The sequence below is a fragment of the Centropristis striata genome, chromosome 11 (genome assembly GCF_030273125.1).
Source record: "Centropristis striata isolate RG_2023a ecotype Rhode Island chromosome 11, C.striata_1.0, whole genome shotgun sequence".
Lineage (NCBI taxonomy): Eukaryota > Metazoa > Chordata > Actinopteri > Perciformes > Serranidae > Centropristis > Centropristis striata.
In genome coordinates, this window is record NC_081527.1 from 17,333,131 (window position 1) to 17,359,479 (window position 26,349).

The window sequence follows — 26,349 nt, forward strand, 5'->3', positions numbered from 1 at the left end:
ATTTTAACAGACAAAATAGCATTTGATATATGTATGTCTTCATTTTGGTAATTAATATGTAAGAACTGATGTTTAAAATATGCTAGGTGTTCCAACAGTGACATATCTTTAATTAAAAACCAATAGACCAATGTAAATGCATTCAAAACTTACTTTAGTAAAAGCACAAAAGTATCAGCATCAAAATGTACCTAAAGTATCAAAAGTAAAAGTACTCATTATGCAGAATGGCCCCACTCAGATTGTTTTATATAATCCAAATGTAATATTGGATCATTATTCTTGATTCATTTATGTAAGATTTTAGGGCTCATTTAATGTACTTAGTTACATTCCACCACTGCATATACTAGTATAATAATGTGTTTTGCTATCTATCACAATATAACATGTTGTTTTTGCAATGTAACTGCAAAAAAAACGCTGCAAAAACATATTTGTAACATTGCAGTGTTTTTTATATAATGATGACTATAAATTAGATAACAGCCAAAGACATCCAGTGTTATATCACATTTTTTTTGCAGAGTCAAGGAACTTGTAAAGCTTCCGCGAATGACTGCGCACTAAACAGTTCACCCACATTGGCCATACACACACTTGTATAACCGTTTAGATAACAGCCGGCCGTGCTGAGCCGCTGTGAGCCAACCATTAGCACCGCTTCATTCACCGGCAGCAGCCTCGTAGTGATTTGCTCTTGCCTCAAACACGAGACGAGAGGCCGTGGGTTTCCACGTGAAAGCGGTGACATCCTTATGTAAAATGACTGACAGCACTGGCGACCAATAGCAGCGCGGAGCGGCAACCGCTGTCACCGCCCTTGTGGGGGCGGGCAGCACTGATTGGTTCACTGCGCGGTGACGCTAAGCTAGACGGCTCTTTAGACCAATGAGCGAAAAGCAGGAGGAGGCGTGGCTCAAAATGAGGTCACTGCCTTTGCTGGAGATCCAGGGCAGAATCCCGGCGTATCCAGAAACCTGAACGGGGAGAGAGCAGTGTGTCAGACCAGACTAGGACCGTCGGAACCAGTACGCTTCCTCTATCTGGGACCATAAAGACCCTTAAAAACAAGCCGTTATATCACGGTGACAGTGGGATCAGTGGAGGATTTGCCTTTCGCTAGGTTGGTGGAGTTTTGTTATGTATGCAAGCTGTAACATTAAGATGCATTATTGGTGTTGCTTTTCGATAAAACATGTTTTTATATGTTATATGTTTTAATATGTGACAAATAAATGTATCATCACCCTTAACGCGATGTGGTCTGGATTATGTAAAATACTATATGTAAACGTGAAGCGTGAAAGTTGCATAACTGTGTCAGTGTGAGAGTCAATCCCGGTCAGTAGACTACAGCAGGCCACCAGCACTGCCCACATGACAGCGGCGACGTAATTCGGGCAGTAATCTTTAGTGCCCTACGCTGAAATACCACCAGTAACCTGCGCTCATAGGAACTTATTCACATAACAAGAGTAAGTGCAGTGCGCAGGGAAAATTGACACCATATGACGATGCTGCAAAGTTGTTATAAAACCAGAGCCGCGGGAGTTACATATGGTGCATTGTAGACGTGCTTTCTGGAGTCACTGTCACATGAAAACTCCGGCACAACGCCTTACATAAAGAGTCTACTGCAGCAGCACATGGCAGAAGGTTGTACGCAGCACCGATTATAGAATTTGCGAGATGTGAACGTTTTTTTTTCCTCGAAGGGACTGTCTCATCACGCTGTGATGCTTGAGTCAGGCGGCTGGCGTAGTGGGCTCTGAGGCAACAAGCTTACATAAAGAAGACAATGCCCTTTGCTGTCATTCATTCTTTATATTTTGTTTTCACCATTCAGCTTTCTGTGGCACAGGTGGGGAATCTTTAAAGTCGACTACTATAGTACTGTTTTGTTTTGAAAGTCTTTATTTTTATTTTTATGAAAGTAGGCTATGTCTGATGCTGGTACTCAACTGTATGTAGGGTGATTAAATGCAGGCACAGTAACTGATTACATTCCTTAAGATGTTGTTTGCTGGATATTTTAGCCTGATTACACATTTTTTTTACATTATGTACAGAGTTTTAAAAATGAAGTTTGGAGAATGCCTCAACCTGTGCAGCTGCAACATGATAACATGAGGACATTCTCAAGGCTGGAGATGCAAGGTGTCACCTGACACTGACAGTACCAAGTACTGCTGGAGTTAGGGCATTAAAATGAGTGATGGACCGATTCTGGCTGATACTGACTGAAATAGCTGGATAGTGTATTGGTGACAGTGGGGCCGTTACATTCAGTTTAATTCTCTGTTTATATACATTCTACGCTGGGATTTAAATTCCTGTTTAAGTATTGAGTGCTGGATTTAAAAGGTTTACACGTAAATACTAATTCCTGTTCTAGTTCTTTTTACCAAGTTGCTGGTTCACAATTTATTATTTTGTCCTTTCATTACATTTATCGCAATGCATAATTTTGTTGCATGTTTTGTTGTTACAAATCTAGGAGAGCAATGTTGAACGCAAGCCTGCTGTTGCCTCACACATGAAATAATGATCTGAGTCACTTCCACTCAGTGAGGCATACAGCTCATTAATTAAACACTGGTTACAGATCGGTACTCAGAATCTGCAGGTACCCAAATCCCAGGTATCACAGTCAGACAAGTTTTGGGTTTGTGCATTCATGTTTAAAATACTCTTCATTGGTGAGTGTATTAATAATAAAACTCACTGAAGGTTTCACTTCTGATACCTGATTGCAGTTTTTTGTAATACTTGTTTGGGTTTCAAAGTGAAAGTAAGAATGGAGTATTTTTTTACATGAATTGCTTTAAATTCTCTTATCTATTAATGAAGTTGATGCCAGTCTGAATAGGGAGAAGATAGAGATGAATTTAAAGTATTTGGACATTTGTGCATGATTAGAGATCATTGGCTTTAACCTAAAGCAACCTAAAGTCAAGTCAAGGAAGAAGCAATGCACAAATCAATAGTTGGTGATACAAATGTTGTGGTTGAGATGACACAATAAAATAACATTTTGCCCCGTGATAATACTGTTAAAACAGTATTTAGCACTGAAACATGGAAATCAATTCCATGAAGTTGAGCATTAGGTAGCCTAGCACCAAGCCGAATATAAGCAGAAGGTATGAAGTGGCTGCAGCCATATTCAGCTTTTCCTTGTTGAGTGGAAAGGGAGGAGAGAGGATGATGACGCATGTCAGGCTGGAAAGGGAGCAGTCCTTTCAACTTGTTTATCTCACTTATAATAAGTGGAACATTTTCACGCCTACGGACAGTTTTGTGCGGACACTTAGTATAAATTCTCCTCTTAGTCAGTGGCTCTGTCTGCAGTCCCCAAACTGAACTCTGGTGGTCTAAGAACTGAAAACTACATAGGCAACTTAATTACCCATTTGTGATGGGAGAGTTCCTTCTCAATCTGAACATTAAGACCTCTGCTCTTTTTGTGGCCACAGATAAAAACCTTGGGTGGTCTTGGAAGGTGCAGTATAGTGTGCAGTGTGTGTCTAATTTATTGTGACTGTTGAGGGTACCCTTGGAAATAGATGTAGGTCAATGAATGAGGAAACAACACTGTAGAGCAACTTTAGTCAAGACATCAATCACATTGTTTGCCTATGCACAATTATCCAGATAACTGTAAGAAATCACAAGGAGTGACGCAATAGGCTGTTAAAACATGGTCTACTATCAGCTCATAATACAAAGCCTGAATGCTTTTATTGACTTAGCAAGTGCAGCATTTAAACACTCCAATACAGTAGCTGTACAGTAGTGGCTAGTCAGCGCTCTTCAGATGCTACAGTTGTTATGGGGTAGCATCCCCATTTTTAGCTTGATATAAAAACTAAGTATGCAGTGTGCCACTCTATCTGAACCACTCATGTAAACTTATGTAAGTCATCATGCAAATTGAGTCCATTGTACAAGATGGTGGCTACACACTGTAATTAAGAAAATGAATGTCTCCAGCATGATGAACATCGTTAAAAAACTGCACTGTTCAGAGTGCTGCAACATTAATTTCCAACCGTGATTACAACCTTTACTTTAATGGTTTGAAGCCATGTCTGAATGGAGTGTTCCATCCTTTTTACAATGAAAAGAGGTATTTTAAATCACCTCCTTTAAAGTCCCCTTAGCTTCAGAAAGGCCAAGTGAGCATCATGTTTTGTTCCATCCCTTAATAGACCAGAATGATTCTTTGATTCCATTAAAATGACTGGTAGCGCCCACAAGCAGTAACATATAACCTGTAATTGTATTCTGTTTCTTATCTTACCTTGTTAGCCACCTGTTACATGTTGTACCCACCTCTGTGGAGACTGGAAATGCTTCCCAAAGCTATGGCATCAAGCTCCCATTGAGATAACTCAGTTTAAAATAACGATTGGTGGGCACATCCATGCTGCTGTCCTCCAGTTCTTTCCCTGCAGAAGCTCAACAGGAGGAAATAGATTCCATTAACGACCGGGGGAAAGAGATCACAGATACTGAAGTAGCCTCAAGTAACTCCTAAAGCAGAGGCAATTTATTGCACACTGACTACTTTTACTCATTAGCGATTGCTCTATTTTGATTAAGTTCACTGTTTCTGTAAACATATAAATTAGTTTGTTCTGTACAGTACACGTCACCTCATTAATGTTTTAGTGGTGCTAAACTAAATATTTGATTGTCCAGTCAAAGTGCTGGAGTATCCTGTACCTGTTGGTCTAAAGCTGCACAAATCTCTTCTCCTCCTTTTCTTTTTAGACCTCGTTCTTCCTTTAATTCACTCTTTCTGTCTTGTCTTAGTTCAAGTTCAATTCGGTGCATTTATTATAATTGCCAGGTATTGTAAGTGCCATTGTAATGTAAAACATGCATACACAGCCACAGCTAAACTGTGTGTGACCATTACAGTGTTAAAAGCAACATGGTGCTTGATTGTATTTCTACTGGTGATGTTGACATGCGAGAGACTGACCCTTAAGACGTCAATAAGGTCCATAAGAAAATCAATTTCAACAAGTCCACGGGCCCAGATGCTATCTCTGCTTTTCTGAGAAAAGCATTTGCAGATGAATTGACACCAGTCTGATGATGATGATTTTAGACTTACTGGTGTTATGCCCAGCTCGTTCAAGAGCACAACCAAAAAGGGAGAACCACACAGCAATCAGTTAAATTAACCAAAAGTTTATTTAAATAACAAAATTTAAGTGTAGGTCAGTAATCAGTGGTGTGGTGAAAGGTGTTGCATGTGTAAGGTGTGTGTGAGTATGACAAACAAAAGAGCCAACAGAACCCAATCAAACCATACAAAACCATGCTGGTGTGCCTGGAGGCACCAGCCTTCCAAGAGGGAGAGAGAGAGCGCCATCTTGGAAAGGCCATGCCTTTATAGATGAGCCACAGGTGGGGTGAATCTCCCAAACGAGGTGAGAGAGAGACAGGCAGGGAAAACCTGGGAAGGGAGGAGCACAGAGAGGCCAACAGAACACAAGATGGCCAAGGGCCATCACACCCCCCCCCTTAAACACAAGACCCCACTAACAGGGACTTGTGCAAAATCCATTACATTATCGCTTCTTTTGATGTGACATACATTCAAGGTGTAAGGATGTAAAAATAGCAACCACCTCATAAGCCTACTATTGGCATTGTGCATGCTGCTCAAAAAGGTCAAAGGGTTATGGTCAGTGTAATGGTCACGGGCAGAGATGGGCCAACATACACTTCAAAAAATTTCAGGGCCCAAATCAACGCGAGAGTCTCCTTTTCAATTACTGAATAATTCAGCTGGTGACAGTTGAACTTACGTGAGAAAAAACACACAGGATGATCAACTGCCCCCTCCCCTTCCTGCAGGAGCACAGCCCCAGCACCAACTTCACTGGCATCCACCTGGATTTTAAAAGGTTTGTGGAAGACTGGAGCTGAGAGCACAGGAGCAGAGCATAACAAACTTTTTACACATTTAAATGCAGTATGACAGTGAGAGGACCAGTCAAAAGGCATATTTTCCTTAAGTAGGTTTGTCAGTGGAGCTACCACAGTGGAGAAGTTGGTCCCAACACCAGCTGTGGCCACGCCCTTAGGAACATCACCTAAAGGAAGTGTGTCACTATCCTTCATGGCAGAGGGAGTCAAAAAGGATTTCAACAAGTTTACATGACACCACTGCACTTTCTTCCTCCTGTCAGGTGTGGCAATCAAATAATCCCTCTCAGACATCCTACTTTTCACTGTGTAAGGCCCGCTAAACCTTGCCTGAAATGGTGAACCAATCACAGGTAACAAAACCAGAACCTGGTCCCCTGGCTCAAACAGCCAAAACTCAGCTTTTTGGTCGAAGCCCTCCTTCATTTTTCTTTGCGCTGCACCAAGATTCTTGTGAGCAGTAGCACAAGCAATGTACAGTCGACGACGAAAGTCATTCACATAATCCAAAACATTTCCAGGAGGCTCCTCAGGTTTCACATCCCCTCCCAGAACTGCTAGCGGCCCCCGGACAGAGTGACCGAACACTAGCTCATTTGGACTGAAACCCGTACTGGTCTGCGAAACCTCCCTTATTGCCAACAATAACCATGGCAGGCCTTCTTCCCAATCCTGAGAAAGTTCAGTACAGTAGGAACGCAACATAGATTTTAACGTTTGATGAAAACGTTCCAGAACACCCTGAGACTCCGGATGATAGGCGCTAGAGACATGATGTTCAACCCTCAGCTGTTTTAACACCTGGGAAAAAGTATGAGACATGAAATTACTGCCCTGGTCCGTTTGCACTATCTTTGGAACACCAAAAGTTGAAATAAAGGAAGTAAGTGCCTTCAGCACTGGTTTGACCTTTATCGAGCGCAATGGGAAAGCAGCAGGATAACGTGTACTCTTACACATCACTGTCAATAGGTACTGGTTACCCATCTTACTCTTTGGAAGCGGGCCCACACAGTCAAGCAACAGATACTCAAAAGGCTTCTCCACAACAGGGATTGGGTACAGGGGAGCTGGCTTCAGATTCTGGTTGGGCTTTCCTGTTAGTTGACATGTTTTACAGGTTTTACAATAGTTAGCAACATCCCTTTTAAGTCGAGGCCAGAAAAAATGGCGAAGCACTTTATCATACGTTTTCTTTATGCCAAGATGGCCTGCCACACCATCATGTGAAGTGCTCAACACCATGTCTCTGAACTTGGAAGGAACTACGACCTGGACCACACTGTCAACCTGTACCCCACTCACCACACGAGTCCACTTCCTCAACAATAACCCATCGCTGAGAAAATAACCACTAGAGAAACTCTTGGGATCACCCTCTGAACAAACCATCTCAAACAAAGGCCCCAGTGTAAGATCTACAGCCTGTTCCTTGAGGCACTCGTCCCTAGAAAATACAGGCAACGGAATAGAAAAGAACTTACATGACTCCTGTCCCTCAGAGACACATGTCTGAGAAGACTGACCCTGTTCAGAAAGCTCAGACTGTTCTGACAGAGCTTTACTCCTGGCCCGGGTCACAGCACAGGAGGAAGACACTTTAGGGCTCTCTTTAGCACACCCCTCAGGGTCTTTAGGGACCTGCAAGACTGAACCCACATACACAAGTGGTGGACCCCCTTTCCAGATCCTTGACCCTGCCAAATCATTGCCCAGGATGACATCAACCCCCTGTATTGGCAGCTCAGGACGGATGGCTACATCAACTTCACCACACACCAAATCAGAATCAAGATGGAAACGATGAACAGGAACCCAGAGTGTAACCATCCCAACACCCAGTACAGAAACTTTTCCTCCAGTAGCTGTATGGGCTGAAAAAGGCAGCACACTACTCAAGATAAGACTCTGATTAGCTCCCGAGTCCCTCAGAATCCTAACAGGTACCTTCCCCTGTCCATCTAAAGACACAAAACCATCTGAAACAAAAGGTGTATACAATTCATCCACATTCTTAGATGACATGGTCCCTGGTGGACGAACAGATTCAGACATGTTAGCTTGAAGTATAGAAGTCACCAGGCCAACTGGCTTCACATACACACTGGTACCTGCTGATTTCTGACCAGCTTTGCTAATTGGACACTCCCCTTTCCAGTGTCCCTTGTTCTTACAAGCATGACAAGTCCTGCCTGGATCAAACCTCCCATCTGTCCCTGGGACATGTCTGACAGCAGCATGAGAACCCTCATGAGCTACTGGAGGCCTATTAGGTCTAAACCTAAAGCTATCCCTCCATTGTCCCTCTCTCTGGCCCTGGCCACCAGCTAAACCATTACCATGCGTTAAAACATATTCGTCTGACAAAACTGCTGCTGCGGCCGCCGTTTTAACCTTCTTTTCAGTAATATAGATGGCTAGCTGGACAGGCAACGAACTCTTGAACTGTTCTAACACAATCAGGTCAACCAAATCCTCATACGACTCCACACTGGATGCCGAACACCACCGACTGAAATGAGTCAGAATCTCTTGAACAAACTCAACATGGGTTTGCTGGTCTCCCCTCTTCCAGCTTCTAAATCTCTGCCTATAAGCTTCTGGCACCAGCTCGTATGCTTTAAGGACTGCAGCTTTAACTTTGCTATAACTAGCACTGTCCACAGAACTGAGAGCAGAGAAAGCTCTCTGGGCCTTGCCTGTGAATATACACTGCAGCATTAAAGTCTGGTGGGCATCCGACCAGCCCCTCATGCCTGCTACCCGTTCGAACAATGCAAAAAATGTGTCAGGGTCTTTTTCATCAAATTTTGGTAACAAACGCAACCCTTCAGTAACATCGAAGCCACGATGCATCCCTGTTGCCACATTTCTACCCTCATCCATTAGCTTCAACCTCAGTCGTTCTACTTTAACTCTTTCCTTCTCCAACGCTGCTGCAGCCCTCAGCTTTTCCTGCTCCAACTCAAAGTGAAACCTCTCCCGCTCCAGTTTCGCCTTTTCCCTCTCTAATTGCAGACACTGCTCAAACGACCCAGCCCCATTCCCAACACTTGGACCCACAAGAGCTACTGGAGCCTGAGCCACCTCCAAAAGATTGGCAGACACAGCCAGCCCCTCAACAATAACCCGTAGCTCAGCCTTTTTTGGCACCCCCTTATCTTTAGACCAACCCAAGTGTACTGCCAAGTCCACCAGATCTGATTTGGCAAACTGAGCTAAAGTGCTACGAGATGGTCGCTGGAGGAACTCAGAAACTAGTGTATTACTGTGCTCAGTATCCATACTGTCAGCCTAAACCACAAGCAATGCAAACTTCATAGACCTCACCCAAAAGAGAAAGCAATAAATCACACAGTACACAGCCACAGAGAGATTAAGTGACAAAGGAGCGCCCCCTCCTATCTGCCTAACCCAAACTAAGTAACTGCACCCTAGTCTTCATGTGCGTACTGGCGGCGGGTATTTATGCACCTTAAAACCATTCGTATTGGAGAAGACACTTGTCCCAGCCAATACTTTGGGGTGCTCCCGAGACAACTGCTGCTAACCGCACGGACAACACACCAAAACAACAAACAGCCCTGCAAAAAAACAAAAAACAGAGCAACCCCTCCTTGTGAGAGAATTGCCACTTCAGCCTACCTGAGGGATACAACTGCTCCAGCCACAACCTCCCTACAGCCACATACAGTGCAACTTAAAACCACCACTCTCTGAATGTAGGTCAACAAAGAGCATCACACCATTTACCCCCCTGGTTAACACTATACAAAAACCAAACCACTGTGAGGCTCCCAATTCTACTGCCACACAAGTGCCAACATTGACACTCCCAAGATCAAAATCGGACGAGCCCCCACTTGTTATGCCCAGCTCGTTCAAGAGCACAACCAAAAAGGGAGAACCACACAGCAATCAGTTAAATTAACCAAAAGTTTATTTAAATAACAAAATTTAAGTGTAGGTCAGTAATCAGTGGTGTGGTGAAAGGTGTTGCATGTGTAAGGTGTGTGTGAGTATGACAAACAAAAGAGCCAACAGAACCCAATCAAACCATACAAAACCATGCTGGTGTGCCTGGAGGCACCAGCCTTCCAAGAGGGAGAGAGAGAGTGCCATCTTGGAAAGGCCATGCCTTTATAGATGAGCCACAGGTGGGGTGAATCTCCCAAACGAGGTGAGAGAGAGACAGGCAGGGAAAACCTGGGAAGGGAGGAGCACAGAGAGGCCAACAGAACACAAGATGGCCAAGGGCCATCACACTGGTCTAACCTCTGTTGTGATGAAGTGTATGGAGAAGCTCATGTTGAGCTTGATATAGACCCAGAGATCAGCTCAGATACACACACACACACACACACACACACAAGATGATGCATCCTTAAGAATCTTGGGGCCCATGCTAAACTTACAGCTCTCTTATAGCTCTGCTGTCTCTTACTGTCTGCTGGTGTTGAGCCATCAGATTAGCCATGATAACAAGTTAATGAGGTTAGTGTCTAGCAGTTGCTCTAGTTGGTAACTTGTGTGAATTCTTGGACTTGAATGAATATCGGGCACATTGGCAGGCAGCTCATGATCTTTGAAGCAGACTTGGAGTAGCATTGCCTGCCAAAACACATCTCTGTGAAACAAAAACTTCACGGTCAGCGGTTTGTGCAGAATGTTCAGAATGAACAGTATGTTGGCTGAGTAACATCTCTCTGGTCCACACTACACGTCATCGAAGGCTTTTCATGTGATGTGGCTATTTATCTTTTTATCTTATAAATACCTTAAACACAGTGACAGGCTGAAGTGCAAGAAGACAAGTCATTGTGAACTCATTTCTCCAGTTCATCTTACCAAGCAGTCTTTGAAACATAGAAACTGTATTTGCTGATTTGTTTCTTCTTGACTGTCTCGGCTATTTCGCTGTGTGATGACCCAGTTCACACAGTCAAAAAACTTCTTTGCGGCAGGTCACTGATGAGCAGATTGGGGGTTTTGAACTCTTCTATGTTATCTGAAAGGGCCAACAGATTGGTTGATTATAAGGGAAGTATTTTACTAATGTAATTTGCTCAAATCATGACCAGTGTGTCATGTTGCGTAGTTCACAGACTCTGACCTCCACATGATAATGGTCATCAGCGGCAGCTGGGGTGTCATCCATATGCACTGAAAGTTTCTAATTACGTGATCAGCATTTTAATACGAAGTCAGTGTCGGGCTGCTGTTGTCTCCTCACCCAACCCTTTTGCAGAAAGAGCTGATTTTCAGAAAAAAAGAAGTCTTTTAGATTACCTTTTTTGTTGCTGTTTTTGCTTCTGTGGTCTGCTTTTTGTATTGTTTTTCATCCCTAAACATATTTCAAATGAATATCAAATTGAGCTATGCTTTTCATTGCTATTGAGTACAGTTGGTATAATTTGGCCCATGTTTTTTTTGTGTGTTTAGAGTAATTAAGACACAGATAGAGGGAGGTAGGAAGAGAGATGAAACTTTAAATGGTAGTCTGTAGCTTTTTCTACAGTTTCACTGTCAACAGAAGTAAGGAGTATCTCAGAGTATTATGCTATAAAACTTTTAAAAACAAACACAACACAAAAAGAATCTTAACAAACCAAGGGTTTTAAAAATGCTTCAGTAATTCCTTATTAAGAGGAAACAACGTTAAACATTTGGACATGGCCTTTTGCTTTAAAACCAAACCTAATGAGGCTTTAAGCTTTCCGCCTTCCGTCAGCCACATTTGTCTGATGTAAAAAAAAAAAAAAAAGTTCTACCTTTTCAACAACACATACACACATGATGTGCAGTCCAACTCAGCTTATAACGGTTCATTACCAGACATGAGCATCACATGAGAAAATCACTATGTAAGAAAAGCCTTCACTTGTATGGGCTTGATGCTCAAGATTAACTTGGTCAGACTAAGTAAGGGCATACTTTTAGAGCTCAGGTAAATCAAGTAGGCCATAAAGCTGTGTGTCCTCAGTCAGAGTAGGAAATAGACATTTTCCATCGCAGGGCAGGAAGGCATGTCACTGCTTAGCCAAAGTATTCCTGGGAAACAGCCAGGCCGGAGATTACACACGGACACCTTGTGGCCTCGATGTGACCTTTGCATGTTGCCCAGAAGTGGGTTTATTTAAATGATAGTGTTAATGTTTCCCCTGTGCTCTTAATCTCAAGTTTTTCTTTGATTAACAGGTTAGACTAATAATTGTAACTTCAAATGTAGAAGAATTCAATTTGGTGACTTTGCAGCTGAAGTACAAAGATACTTCACACAGAGACAATCATAAGAACCATGGGTTACATTACAATCCTATGGTATAATTAGATTAATTATATATCATTATGGACCGAGGCAGCTCATACAGTATACTACTTCTTCATCTCAATGATTTGATCTCGCTCTTTAGTACATGAAACTCTAAATATGGTTCCTGACAGATAGATTTTACTTCACAAAGTCTCTTGGAAATCTTCAGTCTGTCTCTCTTAAACTAAATTCTAAATACACGTTTGGCCATTTAGCATTTATTAAATGCATTTCCCTTTGATTGACTTCACATCCAGTTCTGCCATTGAATTTTTCTCTATATGCATTTCTTCCTGTGATTATGGTTACCAGTTTTCCTTGTGTTTATTCCAAACCTCAGCACTGTTTATATTCCAAATATGTAACACATGTCTCTGTCTGTAACCTAGGAAAGATGTGGTCAGCACTGGGTGGTTTGAATAGACTAAATAGTTACATATTCCTCTTTGTCATTCTACTGAAAACTGGTCTATATCTATATATAGCTTCATTATCTGAGAACAGCTACATGAAACGAAAGAAAACAGCCAAAGCTCTACACTGTTGGCCACTAACCTATTCTTAAATTCAGATCAACTCTGTCTGGCGTTTTATGTGTCCCAGTGTGGATGGTCCTTTGAAAGGGTTGGAGGGCTCAGATGGGCCAGACCTACTGTTCTTAAAGGCCACACTATCTCTGACTGTACATCAGAGAATCACCTGCAGGGCTCTGCAGAGGTCAGGGGTTAAAATCTGGTATGTGCTTTGATATCACACCAGACATAAGTCAGAAAACCTTCTTTTTGAAGGAGGATTGATGAAAGCTTTGATTCATTGCACAGAGTGTGTGTGTGTGTGTGTGTGTATGTGGTTTTGCATATGTCATACAAAATATGTGTAATTTGCATATTTTCAAAAGCAAGTTTAAATTGTGTTCCTGCTGTCTAGGCGACCACTGATTTCAGTTCATATCAATATTGCATTCAAAATGTTCTTGCCGAGATGTGACACTTACTTATCTCTAGGTGAATTGCTTTAGTTTTGTAATTATCTATTATCAGTTATAGGATTTCACCATATGGCCACTAAATCATTTGTTTTCTCAATTATATGAATATGCATAACTTACAATGGACAGGCCTTAATTTCATTACTTACATGTATCATCTCCTTCTGTCAACAGATCAGTCGGCGTCCTTTGATTCTCTCCAGCAACACCCTTCCTAAAATGGGGTGATTGTGTTTGTTCATCATCCAATAATATCTAACCTGGTACAAGCGCAGGACCACACGTCTCCTTATGTCGGAAGATTCAGACTCCAAGCCCTATCGCTTCTCGGTGCTGGAGGACCAAGATGGAGCATCATGCAGCTCCATGCCAAGGGGGGCCTCAGGGTGCAGCTCCATGGCACAGCTGCACCGGATAGGTGGCTACAGCCAAGGCGGGCCTGACTTAGGCCTCCCCTCAGAGGGCAGCGACAGCAGCGGTCAGGACCCCCCCACCTCGCCGCACAAGCATCGCAAAAATGCCCGCTCCCGATCGCTCCCCGAGGAGGATGTGGAGATGAAGAGCAGTGGGTCCAGCGGGAGTGGAACTGAATCGCACAGCAATGAAAGCCACGGGAACGAGAGTCATGGCAATGAGAGCCACGGGCATGCGTCGATGGGCAGCTCCAATGGCACCAGTAAAGATTCTGCACTGCTGGAATCATCTGAAAGCAACAAGAGGTCAGTGTTCACGATGTTTGATCTGGTCAGCACTCTCTGACCCTCTTCAGTTTCAATAAAACCAAGTACAGATTCCTAATTCGAGATAAAACTCTCTTGAGTTAAACTTTCCCCAAACTCTGATTAGGACTGTAACGTTTAGGAGCAGCAGGAGATGTGAAATAGCCTAAAAGTTACTCTTTTCACACAAGAAAGTCTGTAAGCTGACTGCCAATACCAGTACATTTTTTATGCCAGGTATCTACCAGTAGGTCAGCAGCAAAGAAAGCAGCAACAAGTAAATGCAAACGACAGCTGTCATTGCTCTCGAAAACTGGTCATGGCTGCTGGACTTAATTTCTCTTCCTTTTGCCCTCGTAGCTAACTTCTACATATTCATATAGACTGACGTCTTTCAGGCGTAGAAGATGAAAATTCATGCCCACTTTGACTTCCTACACTACAGTCTGGACATAATTAATGCAGCCAGCAGCATCGGATGTGTTGGTCAGCGTTGACTAATGTCAGTAGATGAGCAATCCAAGGCTTCAGTGAGGGCCATCCAGGAAGTGTGTTTGAAACATAAGTGAACCTGTTCACCGGTTGTCTCTGACCATGAGAGTCTTCCTGCAGAGAAAAATGTGAACAGAAATTCATTTGAATAATAGCTTTTAAATGCATTGCTTCCACTGGCATTCTGCCAGCTCAACACATATAAATACACAACAGTCAGTCATGCTGTCCATCATAATAATTTTCTCTGGGCCAATCAGTGAATCATTGAATCACATCCTGTCGTCTTAGAGAGCTTTTGTAGGTCACAAGTTTACCAAAGAAAACATGATTATCATTCTCATAGAATTGCCACTTTATAACAGCACCAGAATCTCAGTTAAAATCAGGTTGATTTAAATAAATGACTAGTACTCATACGGGTTACTGCATGAAGCGCCTGCTTTTCCCCATGCTCTGAATGGGTTTGCAAAGAGAGGGGAGAGCTGCAGGAGGAGGGCTGTATTTTCAGATTCTGTTGTTTTGCCTTTTCTAGAAAACTGAGCTCCAGATTTTCAGCCACATGCTTTTCTCGGGCCACTTTTTTGAAGACTTGCAGTCAGCCACATCCTTTGCTCTCAGACACATGAGTTCTACTGCAGAAGTGGACATTTAGTTGAATCCTAATAGAAAATTTCCCAAATTCTTCCGAAACGTAACCATAGCATGACCAAAAATAGGTTCAAGCTCAAAGCAGTCTGCCCACGAGACGATCTCGAGTAGTGGAAATGACTGTGGCTCCCAGTATGAAGACTGGAATGATGTCATCACGCTGGTTTTCTTATAATGCCAGATGGATTGTGTCACAAAACTGGTTGTTATTGCCATGGCAGCGCAATGTTAGCCTCTGTTTATCCCTGGCTGGAGTTTTGCATGCCGTCTCTTTTACCTCACTTGATCTTTTGATCCCATTTTTTTTGTAACCGCTCCCTCTTCCTACTTGGCCGGTACTTCTACCACACACGTCAGCGTGCTCCCTTGTCTGCTGACAGTTCTTATATTGCACTCTTTGTGCAACACAATTGGCCATTTAAACATTTATGAAATCCAATACCCTTTGAATTACTTGACTGCACTATTGCATTTTTCTCTATTTTGTTATTGCCGTGGCAGTGCAATGTGTCTCTCTTCAGCTGAACTTCTAACCTTTTTTAACCTTTTTTTCTGTTACATTACAATCCCATGGTATACTTAGAGTAATTATACCATAGGAGCACGGTTGGCCATTTTAGCATTTATGAAATGCATTTTCCTTTGATTTACTTGACATACAGTTCTGCCACTGCACTATTGCATTTTTCTCTACATTGTTATTGCCATGGCAGCGCAATGTTTGCCTCTGTTTGTCCCTGGGTGGGGACCACTGTAACCACTCCCTCTTCCTACTTGTCTCATACTTCGCTCCCACACACGCACACACGTCAGCTCGCTCCCTCATCTGCTGACAGTTCCTATATTGGACTCTTTGCCTCTCTCACTTTCTCACCACTCCCTCTCTTCAGCTGAACTTCTATCCTTTTGTATCCATTTTTTTTGTAAACCACACTCTCCACGCTTTTTTTTTTTTTACCATTTCTGTCTAGAACTTTTTTCTACTTCATGAGATATGGACAGTTTTTGATTTAGTTTCATTTTGGTTTATTATGCCGCCATTTGTGGTTTGGAATTTTTCCAGAATATATTGGCTTCTGTGGACAAAAGCTAATGTACCATTTCCTCTGCCCACCCGTCTGCAGCCCACTGCTAATTTGTCAGCTGCACACAAACCTGGCTTTTCTCCTCTGATCTCTGCCATCAACAAGACAATTCCACCTTTTCACACTATTCTCTGTAAACCCAAGAGATGAGAGTGCATGAAAATCCAGAAAGATAAACCATGCCACAATCAAAGTAATTTAAGTTACAGTTATTTCCCATTCTGATGCTTGGTTTGAACTTCAGAAGCATGTCTTGACCATGTGTACATGTATAAATGCATTGAATTGTTACCAAATGATAAAGTTGGCGATACGTGTATATCAAGTTACAGTCCAGACTTCAGAGTGACCAGACTTGACTTATCATAAATTAAACACAATCTTAATGTTATATTGTACAGGTGCACCTCTATGAGCTGATAACTGGTATAATTGGATCCATGGTTGAACTTGGTGAGGCTATATGTCAATGCTGTGTCTATACTAAGTCATTTAAGCCTATTTATAGCAACATGTTGTATCTGAAAGGTGAATCAGTGTCTCCTGAGAGCTACTGATTTTAGTGTATTGGTGCACCGATAAGCTGGTAAGCTATTGCAGTGGGCCACAAATACACAAACCTGAGCTGCACTATGCACTGTTCTAAACAAAGCCACCTTCCACTGATCTTCACTTCAAGCAGAGTAGAAACCAATCCTTTTTTCTTTTCCATGACTCACAGACTTCCTACAGTGTAGCAAATTAGCCCACTGAACACTAATACATGTTAAGTCTGTCCAGTCTAAAACCAGCTGTTGCATTCTTGAGCAGTGGAAGCTATATTTGATAGAATTAGATACCTGCTGGTGCTTAGAGCGGTTACTTGTAAAGCTGTTCTCTATTCTAAGGCAGGTTAGCAGGTTATTAATAGTAACCTGAGTTGTAGCTCAGGTGAGTCAGTATCTCAAACAGCTGTTAATAGTTTTACGTTAAGCTTGTTGGCTAATAGATTGGACTATAATACATTCCTGGCCTTGAATTCAAATGGCTTAACTTAGTTTGGGTTTCTGTGTGTTCTCTCTTTAAGCAGTCTTGGGACCACCTCGGCTATCAGTCTAATGATTTAGCATCTGGTGGCAACAGCCAATAGTTCTCGTTCTGGTGTTGATAACTGATATCCAAGCCAAGACTTCCTCTTGCATACGATAGTTATTGTTGCAGTTAGATTAGCAACTATTTTAAAAATCATTTTTGTACTTTGAAACACTGAAATGCTTCCCTTGTCTACATATTCTGCATTCATGTTTCAATATGTTTATCTCTTTTAGTTACTCTAGATTTGGATTGCTCTTTTTTTGGGAAACAAATACCAATAAATTGCCTGGTCTCTTGGTCTTTTAAGGTCTTAAAGCCGCCTTCTCCTCATCTTCACCTTGGGCAGAGAAACGTCCTGCACTAAGTAGATACTCCCTTGGCTCTTTGAGCCCCCTATTTGGTAACATGCCCACAGGGGGTGGCATACAGACTTACTACTACACTTTTAATTAGCCTACTGCGATAAACCGTTTCTAAGTCCCTTAGTTCTTAGTCTGCCGTTCTAGCTGTTGTATTCTTGAGCACTGAGGGCTATTTTTGATGGAATTAGATTCATCCTATCGCTTAAATAGGCTATTTGTAAAGGCGTTCTTTATTCTTAGCCAGGTAAGCAGGTTATACATAGTAACCTGAGTTGTGCCGAGTCAGTGTCTCAGAGGGCTTTTATATTTCAGTGCAGTGTTAAGCTTGTAGGTTAATGCGGTGTATCACACACTCTTCAGGCCTTCTACATGAGTCTTACCTCATTGTATCTCCACCACAAACAAATGATTACTCCAGCATCAAGTTCGACAAAACTTATCCAAAGGTCCACTTACTTTTAACTATTAAAGCCGTCTCACAGTCTTCCTCTGGTTGGAGTTTACAGTCAGCTGTACCCAGTCCAGTTTTTTAAAACATTGAGCTTTAACCAGCAGAGGACTTACTTTGTATTGATCTGCTTGTTGATATAGGAACATACGCAGGTAGGAGAGGGATACATTATATATAAAATATACTCACTGCAATTTGGTAGAACATGTGGACCACTAATTCATGTATTTTTATTTATTTAATACTTTTATTAAATACTCACAGTAAGGGGCAGAAGAAGCACATGGCCTGGAGCGTGCAGGAATTGTACTTGCACTCTTTTTTTTTTAATTCTTGCTGTACTGATGCTTTCTTGCTGTGAACCCTTTGAGCTACAGATACACTTAAAGTCTCCAGGGAGGTGAGAGTGACCTCAGACTTCAAGTGTACTTTCTTTTGTAGTCTGGTTATTAAGCTGCATCCACCTCTGTTCCCCATTCACTTTCACAAAGGCAGATCTCTATGTATCTTTTTTAGGCTCATTTTAACAAGTACCTTGGTAAGTATCTGAGCTTGGTGAAAAGGAGATGTGTGTAACATGCTTGTGAAACACATGCTTCAGAAACACATGCTTCAGAAACACATGCTTCAGAAATATCCTAAAATAATACCAACCTGTTCTACCCAGTCAGGTTTTACCAACGTGATGACGTTTTGTCTCTCTTGAGGTGATTGCATATAAATATATTCCATCGTCCTTCTCTTCTCCACAGCTCCAACTCCCACAGTCCATCCCCTCCCAGCAGCTCAAACGCTTTCAGTCTGCTGAGCTCAGAGCAGGACAACCCCTCAACCAGTGGCTGCAGGTTAGTGCATCATCCACCACACTTATCCATTTTACAGGACAGTGGTCTAGTTTTATGACCAATACAACTTACAAAATGACTTGAGGCCTAAATTATGGTTTTCATTATAAGACATCACTAATTACCATTTTTTAAGTCTATTTCTGTTTCACGTTCGCAATATCTGACTTGTCCGTTTGTGGTAATGTGCAACTTGCAGTAGTCAAGAGTCCGCCAAAGCCAAGACCCAGAAGGAGATTATGAAAACTCTGAAAGAGCTGAAACTTCACCTGCCTGCTGAGAAGAGACATAACAGCAAGTCCTCCACATTGAACACCCTCAAGTATGCACTGCGCTGCGTTAAACAAGTGGAAGGTAAAGTACATTTATATCTGTCTTCTCTCTGCATGTCTCATGAGTCACTGTGTGCTTTTTTTACAGTCTGTTCCTTTTTATGCCAGTTATAACATCCATGAGTCCATTCATGATCGTAGCTATTGTTTGACCCACAAGAATGTCTTTCCTCTGGAAATCAGGAAGCATAGTAGCCAAATGAAATGACATCATAACTTTTATGTGGGAGAGAATGTTGTGTTGGCAGATCTACGGGTAATGGTCTGTAAAAGCTTAATTCTACCCTACCTAAATGTTTACAGTTAGAAATGGGCGGCTAGAGGTCTAACATTTTGGTGTTAACAGAGAATGACGCACTCTAGCTTAGCGCTGAGACATTTTTCATGATTAAAAAATGTCTGTGACGTCAGTATGAACAGATCATCTTTTTTGCTGTGCTCCTTACCCAGTTTCATCACTGTTGTTTCCTGTATAATATGCACACACCATCTTTTCTGTATTGTATATTATGTTGTGATCAGACTTTAATATAAGCTCCTCCTGTGTGTTGCAGCCAACGAGGAGTATTACCAGCTGCTGATGTCCAATGACAGTCAACCTTCAGGCCTGGACGTATCCTCTTACACAATAGAGGAGATCGACAGCATTACTTCTGAATACACCCTCAAAAACAACGTGAGTCACAGAATTGTCTTTGAAATAATATATAAAAATCCTTTAAATGTTTGTGTTTGAGCAGTTGAGTACAAGTTTTCTCAATCATCCCTCCATTTGTCTCCTCAACAGGTCTTTTTTGCAGTAGCGGTGTCTCTCATCACAGGAAGGATAGTCTACATTTCTGATCAGGCTGCGTCCATCCTCAACTGCAAAAGAGAGGTGTTCAAGAACAGCAAGTTTGTGGAGTTCTTGACGCCACAGGATGTCAGTGTGTTCTACAGCTTCACGACGCCGTACCGCCTGCCCTCCTGGAGCATGTGCACTGGAGCAGGTACATATATAACAGCAAGACAGATCACAGATCATAGTAGTAGGGTTGCAAATGATTGATAGATAGCTAGATAGATAGATAGACAGACAGACAGACAGACAGACAGACAGACAGACAGACAGACAGACAGACAGATTGATTGCTTTATTCATCGCCGAAGGGAAATTCGGTTGTCACAGCAGTCCAGTATTCAAGTACAATAAAATACAATAGAATAAAATACTAAGGTAGAATAAATAAAAACAACAACAGAAAAAAACACAGGATAGAACAAGGACACTTAAGAAGTTAAAAAAAGAAGATCAGTTGGTAGGTTGGCAAGATGATGGTAATTATACTGATGATATGATGGCAACAATGCTATAGTGACCAGACGGTATATAATAATAATGTATATAATAATATGTAATAAGAAATAGTAACAATATGATAAAATAAAATAAAAATAAATAAAATAATATAATATAATATATAAAACAATATGATATATAATATATAATAGTAATAATAATAATTAGGTTCATGTTGACTTGACCTTATTCTTTCATAAAACTAATGATGTTTTCCCTTTTATACTAAGCTGGATTGAACAGACTGAGCGGTCTCAGGTGCTAAAGTTAAATCCCACTCCCACTCAGTGATAGATTTTTATTCCAAAAAACAGAAGAATAAAAACTACAACTGCCACACCCCTTCTTTTTTTTCAGCAACTCAGAGAGCTCATTTAATCCTCTGATAATGACAATGTTGTTGGTCTGTGACCTTAAATCTTCTCTACACATCAGACGCAGAGCTGCCCTTTATCTGTTGTGATTTGTCCCCCCATTTTCCTGGAAATATTTTGTCTTGAGCACTAAATTCAGCCTAAACTTTGTTAAAATTCATTGCATTAAAGCTGCGCTCTGCATCGTGTTTTTGATGGAATTAATCTTCATCACCTGCTGGAGCCTAGACCTCGATCAGCATTTGACCAGATGGTGTTGCTTTTGAATTAAAACATTTCTTTTTTCCCGTTTCAGAGTCATCCCCGCCTGACTGCATGCAGGAGAAGTCCTTTTTCTGTCGTATCAGGTGGGTGTGCGTTGGTTCAAACGCAACATTGAGCCATCTGCTGCTGCCTGCTCATAGTTTTTATTCATACATTCATTCCACTCCAGATGTTTTCCAGTTAGTTTGTGACATCATACGCTTGAACAGTAATCGTATGCTTTTGCAGGGCCAGTGTTACATACATACATACATACATACATACATACATACATACATACATACATACATACATACATACATACATACATATATACAAACCTTCTATAAAAACGTAATTAAATCCACTAGTGGACTTCAGTACAATTCTGAGATACTTAACTTGAGTAATTTTCATTTTACACTACTTTATTGTTCTCCTTTACTACTACTACTACTACTACTCTGAGAGCGATATTGTAATTTTTTTACTTCACCATTTATTTGAAAACATTAGTTATTAGTTACTTTGCTGATTCAGGTCTGTAATCAAAATATTACTATATACTCCATACAAATGAGTGTCATCACAGCAATTAAAGAATGCACCCATCACTTTCATTAACTGTAAAGGGATATGTTTGATAATATAGCTAAACATCTCCCCCTAGTGTTCAGTAGCATGAAACCTGTAGTTCACAAACCATGTGAAGATTATTTGTGAAACTTGAATAAAAAAATATTGCTTTAAGTTCTCTTTTCTCTCTTCTAACTCATCTTTAGTGGTGGTAAGGAGTGTGAGGGCGATCTGCAGTACTATCCTTTCCGCATGACACCCTACCGGATGAAGGTCCAAGACACAGTGCATGCTGAAGACCAGTTCTGCTGCCTCCTGCTGGCTGAGAGAGTTCACTCTGGTTATGATGGTAAGAACATTTCATGTTTGTTTAATGGAGGTCCTCAGTCATTTTGACACTGTAAATTTGCTGTTGGAGTTCATCTGAAACGGCTTAACAATCCATAAAACAAACAACCTCTTTAGACCATCTGTGCTTTGCCCAAATATCTCTTTTTTTCCTCTAGTGTCAAAATTATCAGTTATATCTGTTCATTTTTACTTCTGCTGACAGCTCATGACTTTGAAAGTTTGCTAAAATAGTCCCTACACTTATTTGGGACAGCAGCGACCTTTATAATTATAATCTTTTCTCTTTCTTAAAGCACCCAGAATTCCAACAGACAAGCGCGTCTTCACCACAACACACACTCCAAGTTGTGTCTTTCAGGATGTGGATGAGAGGTAAGCCATTACAAGATGTGTTTACTTCCAAGCTTAAAGTTCAGAGTTCGCATGCAAATGACCAAACTATCAGAGTATAACTTAACTGACCGGGTTATCATGTGTTTGTGTGTATCAGGGCGGTTCCTCTTCTTGGGTACCTCCCCCAGGACCTCATTGGCACACCAATCCTCCTCCACCTTCATCCCAGTGACCGACCGATTATGTTGGCTATTCACAGAAAGAGTAAGTCAGCAGAATGAAATAGATTAAAGAATTTTCCGTGTCTGCACAGGAAATTTGACTTTTCAAAAAGTTGAATTGTCCAACAAAATAACAGTCATGCATTTCTAATTGTTTTGTCTTTCTCTGCAGTTGTTCAATTTGCAGGACAACCATTCGACCACTCGTCTATCCGGTTCTGTGCGCGGAATGGGGAATACCTCATTCTGGACACCAGCTGGTCTAGTTTCGTCAACCCCTGGAGCCGCAAGGTCTCCTTCGTTATCGGAAGACACAAAGTGCGCATGTGAGTATCACTGTCTTCCTGATATACGCTCTGTTACAGTTTTTACATATAAAGGCATTTGTAAACAAATAGCACTTTGAGATGTCTTGACCTGCTGAAGTGTTTTTTTTTACCAGGGGCCCTGTGAATGAGGATGTTTTTGCTGCCCCAGTCTCCACTGACAGAGAGCTAAGGACAATGGACTCGGACATCCAGGAGATTACTGAGCAGATCCATCGGCTCCTGCTACAGGTGAGAGAGGATAAGGAGGTGTAGAAATCATAGACACAGTGCACAGTGATTATAATTAAGATATGATGAATCAAAGGAGAGATAAAAATGCTAATATATACAGCTGAGGAAGACACATCTCAGGATGCTTTAACAAAAATAAACCCAGGTCCGTTTGCCTGGATAGTACAGTTAATTTGGACTGGTGTCAAAGTAGTCAATCAAACCCTGATGCGGACCAAAAAACTGAACCAAAGCCATCTTTTCATGCAGTCTCTGTTGGTTTTTAAACAGACCAACAAATCAAATCAAATTAAGGACATAATAACACACACACACACACACACACACACACGAGGTTGGATATTGTAAAGACAGTGTTCTTTCAACTTTCTTCCCTCTCTGTATCTGTGATCAGCCAGTCCATAACAGTGGGTCCAGTGGCTACAGCAGTCTGAACAGAAATGACCATCTTGTTGGCATGAGCTCCTCCAGCGAGAGCCTCAACAACGGCAATGCAAGCAAGATCCGACAAGAGGAGGAGGAAATTAGCGGCAAAGCTAGACCGGTGAGTAAAACCGAAATACTAAGAGTTTAGATATGGATGATATGATATGATGTGTACTTGCCTGAAACATCTTACCAAAATGTGTCACCAACATATTTAAAATCAAATTGCTCTCGTGTCTCTATTTCACAGCGAACTTTCCAGGAAATCTGCAAAGGAATACATCTTCAGAAGAGTCAGGAGCAGCAGACAACCAAGCTAGACATCAAGAAAAGCTACGGCAGTAAGTTAAGCTGATAACTACTATAAAAATTGTTGAGAAAGTGTGCCTGAGTCAGAGACCGTAAGAAAGTTGTTGGGAAAGTGTCGTATTTGTTTTGAAATTGACCCCTAACTCCTGGCCTTTCTCCAGTAGAGTCCGTACAGAAGAGCTCAGCGGTGGTGCGACTCAAAGACTCAGCAGCTCCCCTTAACTGGATGGAGACTGGGGCCGCCATGGACGAGAGGAGGCCCTTTCCCCAGGAGGAAATGGCCCTTAATGATCAGACCGCCTACTCCTACCAGCAGATCAGCTGTCTGGACAGTGTTGTCAGGTACGATGATGAAGACGTGATCACGAAAAATGATGGTCGTGATTCTATTTATACCCAGCCTTGTACACCTCACCTTTGGTCCTCACATGGGACATTTGTGGATTTTTGAGCTTCACTTTTGCAGATAAGTTGTGCATAACTGATTGTGTGTTGTCATGATTTCTGCAGGTACTTGGAGAGCTATAGTGCTCCCCTCACAATGAAGAGGAAGTGCCAGTCTTCCTCTACCACCACTTCCTCTAACTCAGATGAGGATAAACAGAAACCCGACGGCATGCAGGTGTCTGAAGGTATGTTTCACCACTTCAGTTCCTAACAAGTAAGGATAGATAGATACTTATTATCACCTCATCATAGAAACCTACGGCCTTTACTTTAAACTTCTCTCTCAGACTCTACAATGCCGGTTCCTTGTCAGTATCTCTTGTTCTCTGTTCTCTTTGGCAGAACCCGCCTTGTTGAAGGATCGAGACAAAAAGTCCAGTGACGCGGCCACAGCGGTAGTGGGCACTTCGATGCCCCTACCTGTACCTAGCAAACCAGAAAGTGTGGTGTCCATAACCAGCCAGTGTAGCTACAGTAGCACTATTGTGCATGTTGGGGACAAGAAACCTCGACCCGAGTCAGGTACAGTGCCGTGAAGAAGTATTTGCCTCCAACCTGATTTCTTCTAGTGTTGCATATTTATCATACTGTAACATAGATTATCATTTACCTAAAGAAACTACAAGGGACTTTTATTTTGCGGTGATTTTGGTACCCCCTGTGGACACGATGCCTCATGTTGTAAAGATTTTCATCTGGCTATCCCGTGCGATTGTTTTGGAAGTGAGTGAAAGAAAGAAGCAACTTATTTTTACACTACTTTTTTTGTGACATGATGATAGTGAAACAAAGTAAACTTTGCGTTTGCGACCAACGTCATTTCATATATTGATTTATAACCATATATCACAATGTTTTTTTATAATTAGAATAGACATGCATACCTGTCTTAAAGGAAGAGGGACAATTGGTTTTGAATGATTTCAAATCCAGCAGTTCTCTTCATTTGTTGAATGAATTGTGTTTTCGCCCGTGCTCTTTTAGCTTTTTGTTTTTGGTTCTTTTAGTCAATTCTTGCTGATCCCTCCCTGGTATCGGCCTGACCAAAAATAACATCCAAAATTAAATTCTCGAAAGAAAAATCTTGTTCTGTTTCCTTTCAACTGTAACGTAAGACTCACTGTTAAACTTTGTCGGGGAAAATGTAAACTTCTGGTGGGCGTGCGGTAAAACGTTTCATCTGATGTCGCTGAGGAATCAGACCTGGGGGCATTAAAAATAATACAAATAGCCAATCTTGCTGATGATCTCGTTCGCTTATGTTAGTCATATAGAGGCATCTGGAAAAAGTCCCTGTAGTTGCTTTAAGAAGTTATTAAAGTTATTGGCCAAATTAGCAGAATTAACTTCATATTTTCAAAAGTTTGATATCAGAGTGTGAAATTTGAACCCAATTTTCAATTTACGAGCATCAGCTACTTTTTGAAGATCTGCAACTACACAGTGTGACCGATATACAGACAAGAACAAAATCAGGAATGGGGCAATTGGTTTTTCACAGCACTATGAATCCAACTTCACATCTATATGTGTACGGGCTTCTTTCTCCGTGTCTTTGTATGTGTGTATGTGTGTGTTATCAGTGGATGCTTGGCAGCTTGTATGTGAAACACAAGAAAAGTAAACTCTTCCACTTTATGGGCACCAAACGTTTGTAGGGTTATTGGTTCCCGTACAAAATAACTGCAATGGTAGCGATACATTGTTTTTCAATTCAGTATAAAAAAATTACAATCTTAATACCTCCATTTCCTTCTCTTTGGCGCCATATATTCGAATCTCACTTTCACTGTTTTTTTATGTTTTATCGCCTGTATTCGGCTGGTGTAACCGTTAACTAACAATGTTTCACAGATTATGCGTCTCATGTACTACTGTCAGAATATAGTGACAGTTTGAGAAAATATGA

The 26,349-nt window shown here is 41.5% G+C and overlaps 1 protein-coding gene across 1 annotated transcript in view; it reads left to right on the top strand.

The window, feature by feature from the left end:
- The first annotated feature begins 990 nt into the window (after positions 1 to 990).
- per2 (period circadian clock 2) overlaps positions 991 to 26,349 on the top strand; it is a 33,871-nt gene continuing 8,512 nt past the window's right edge. Inside the window, exons 1-17 of the mRNA XM_059343907.1 lie at positions 991 to 1,126; positions 13,425 to 13,969; positions 18,837 to 18,929; positions 19,129 to 19,283; positions 19,816 to 19,937; positions 20,049 to 20,250; positions 21,270 to 21,321; positions 22,000 to 22,142; positions 22,438 to 22,516; positions 22,635 to 22,741; positions 22,871 to 23,024; positions 23,141 to 23,255; positions 23,653 to 23,802; positions 23,935 to 24,025; positions 24,155 to 24,335; positions 24,504 to 24,625; positions 24,783 to 24,962. Coding sequence (XP_059199890.1) covers positions 13,542 to 13,969; positions 18,837 to 18,929; positions 19,129 to 19,283; positions 19,816 to 19,937; positions 20,049 to 20,250; positions 21,270 to 21,321; positions 22,000 to 22,142; positions 22,438 to 22,516; positions 22,635 to 22,741; positions 22,871 to 23,024; positions 23,141 to 23,255; positions 23,653 to 23,802; positions 23,935 to 24,025; positions 24,155 to 24,335; positions 24,504 to 24,625; positions 24,783 to 24,962 — 2,374 coding nt within the window. The 5' untranslated portion in view covers positions 991 to 1,126; positions 13,425 to 13,541. The remainder of the gene's footprint in view (positions 1,127 to 13,424; positions 13,970 to 18,836; positions 18,930 to 19,128; positions 19,284 to 19,815; positions 19,938 to 20,048; positions 20,251 to 21,269; positions 21,322 to 21,999; positions 22,143 to 22,437; positions 22,517 to 22,634; positions 22,742 to 22,870; positions 23,025 to 23,140; positions 23,256 to 23,652; positions 23,803 to 23,934; positions 24,026 to 24,154; positions 24,336 to 24,503; positions 24,626 to 24,782; positions 24,963 to 26,349) is intronic.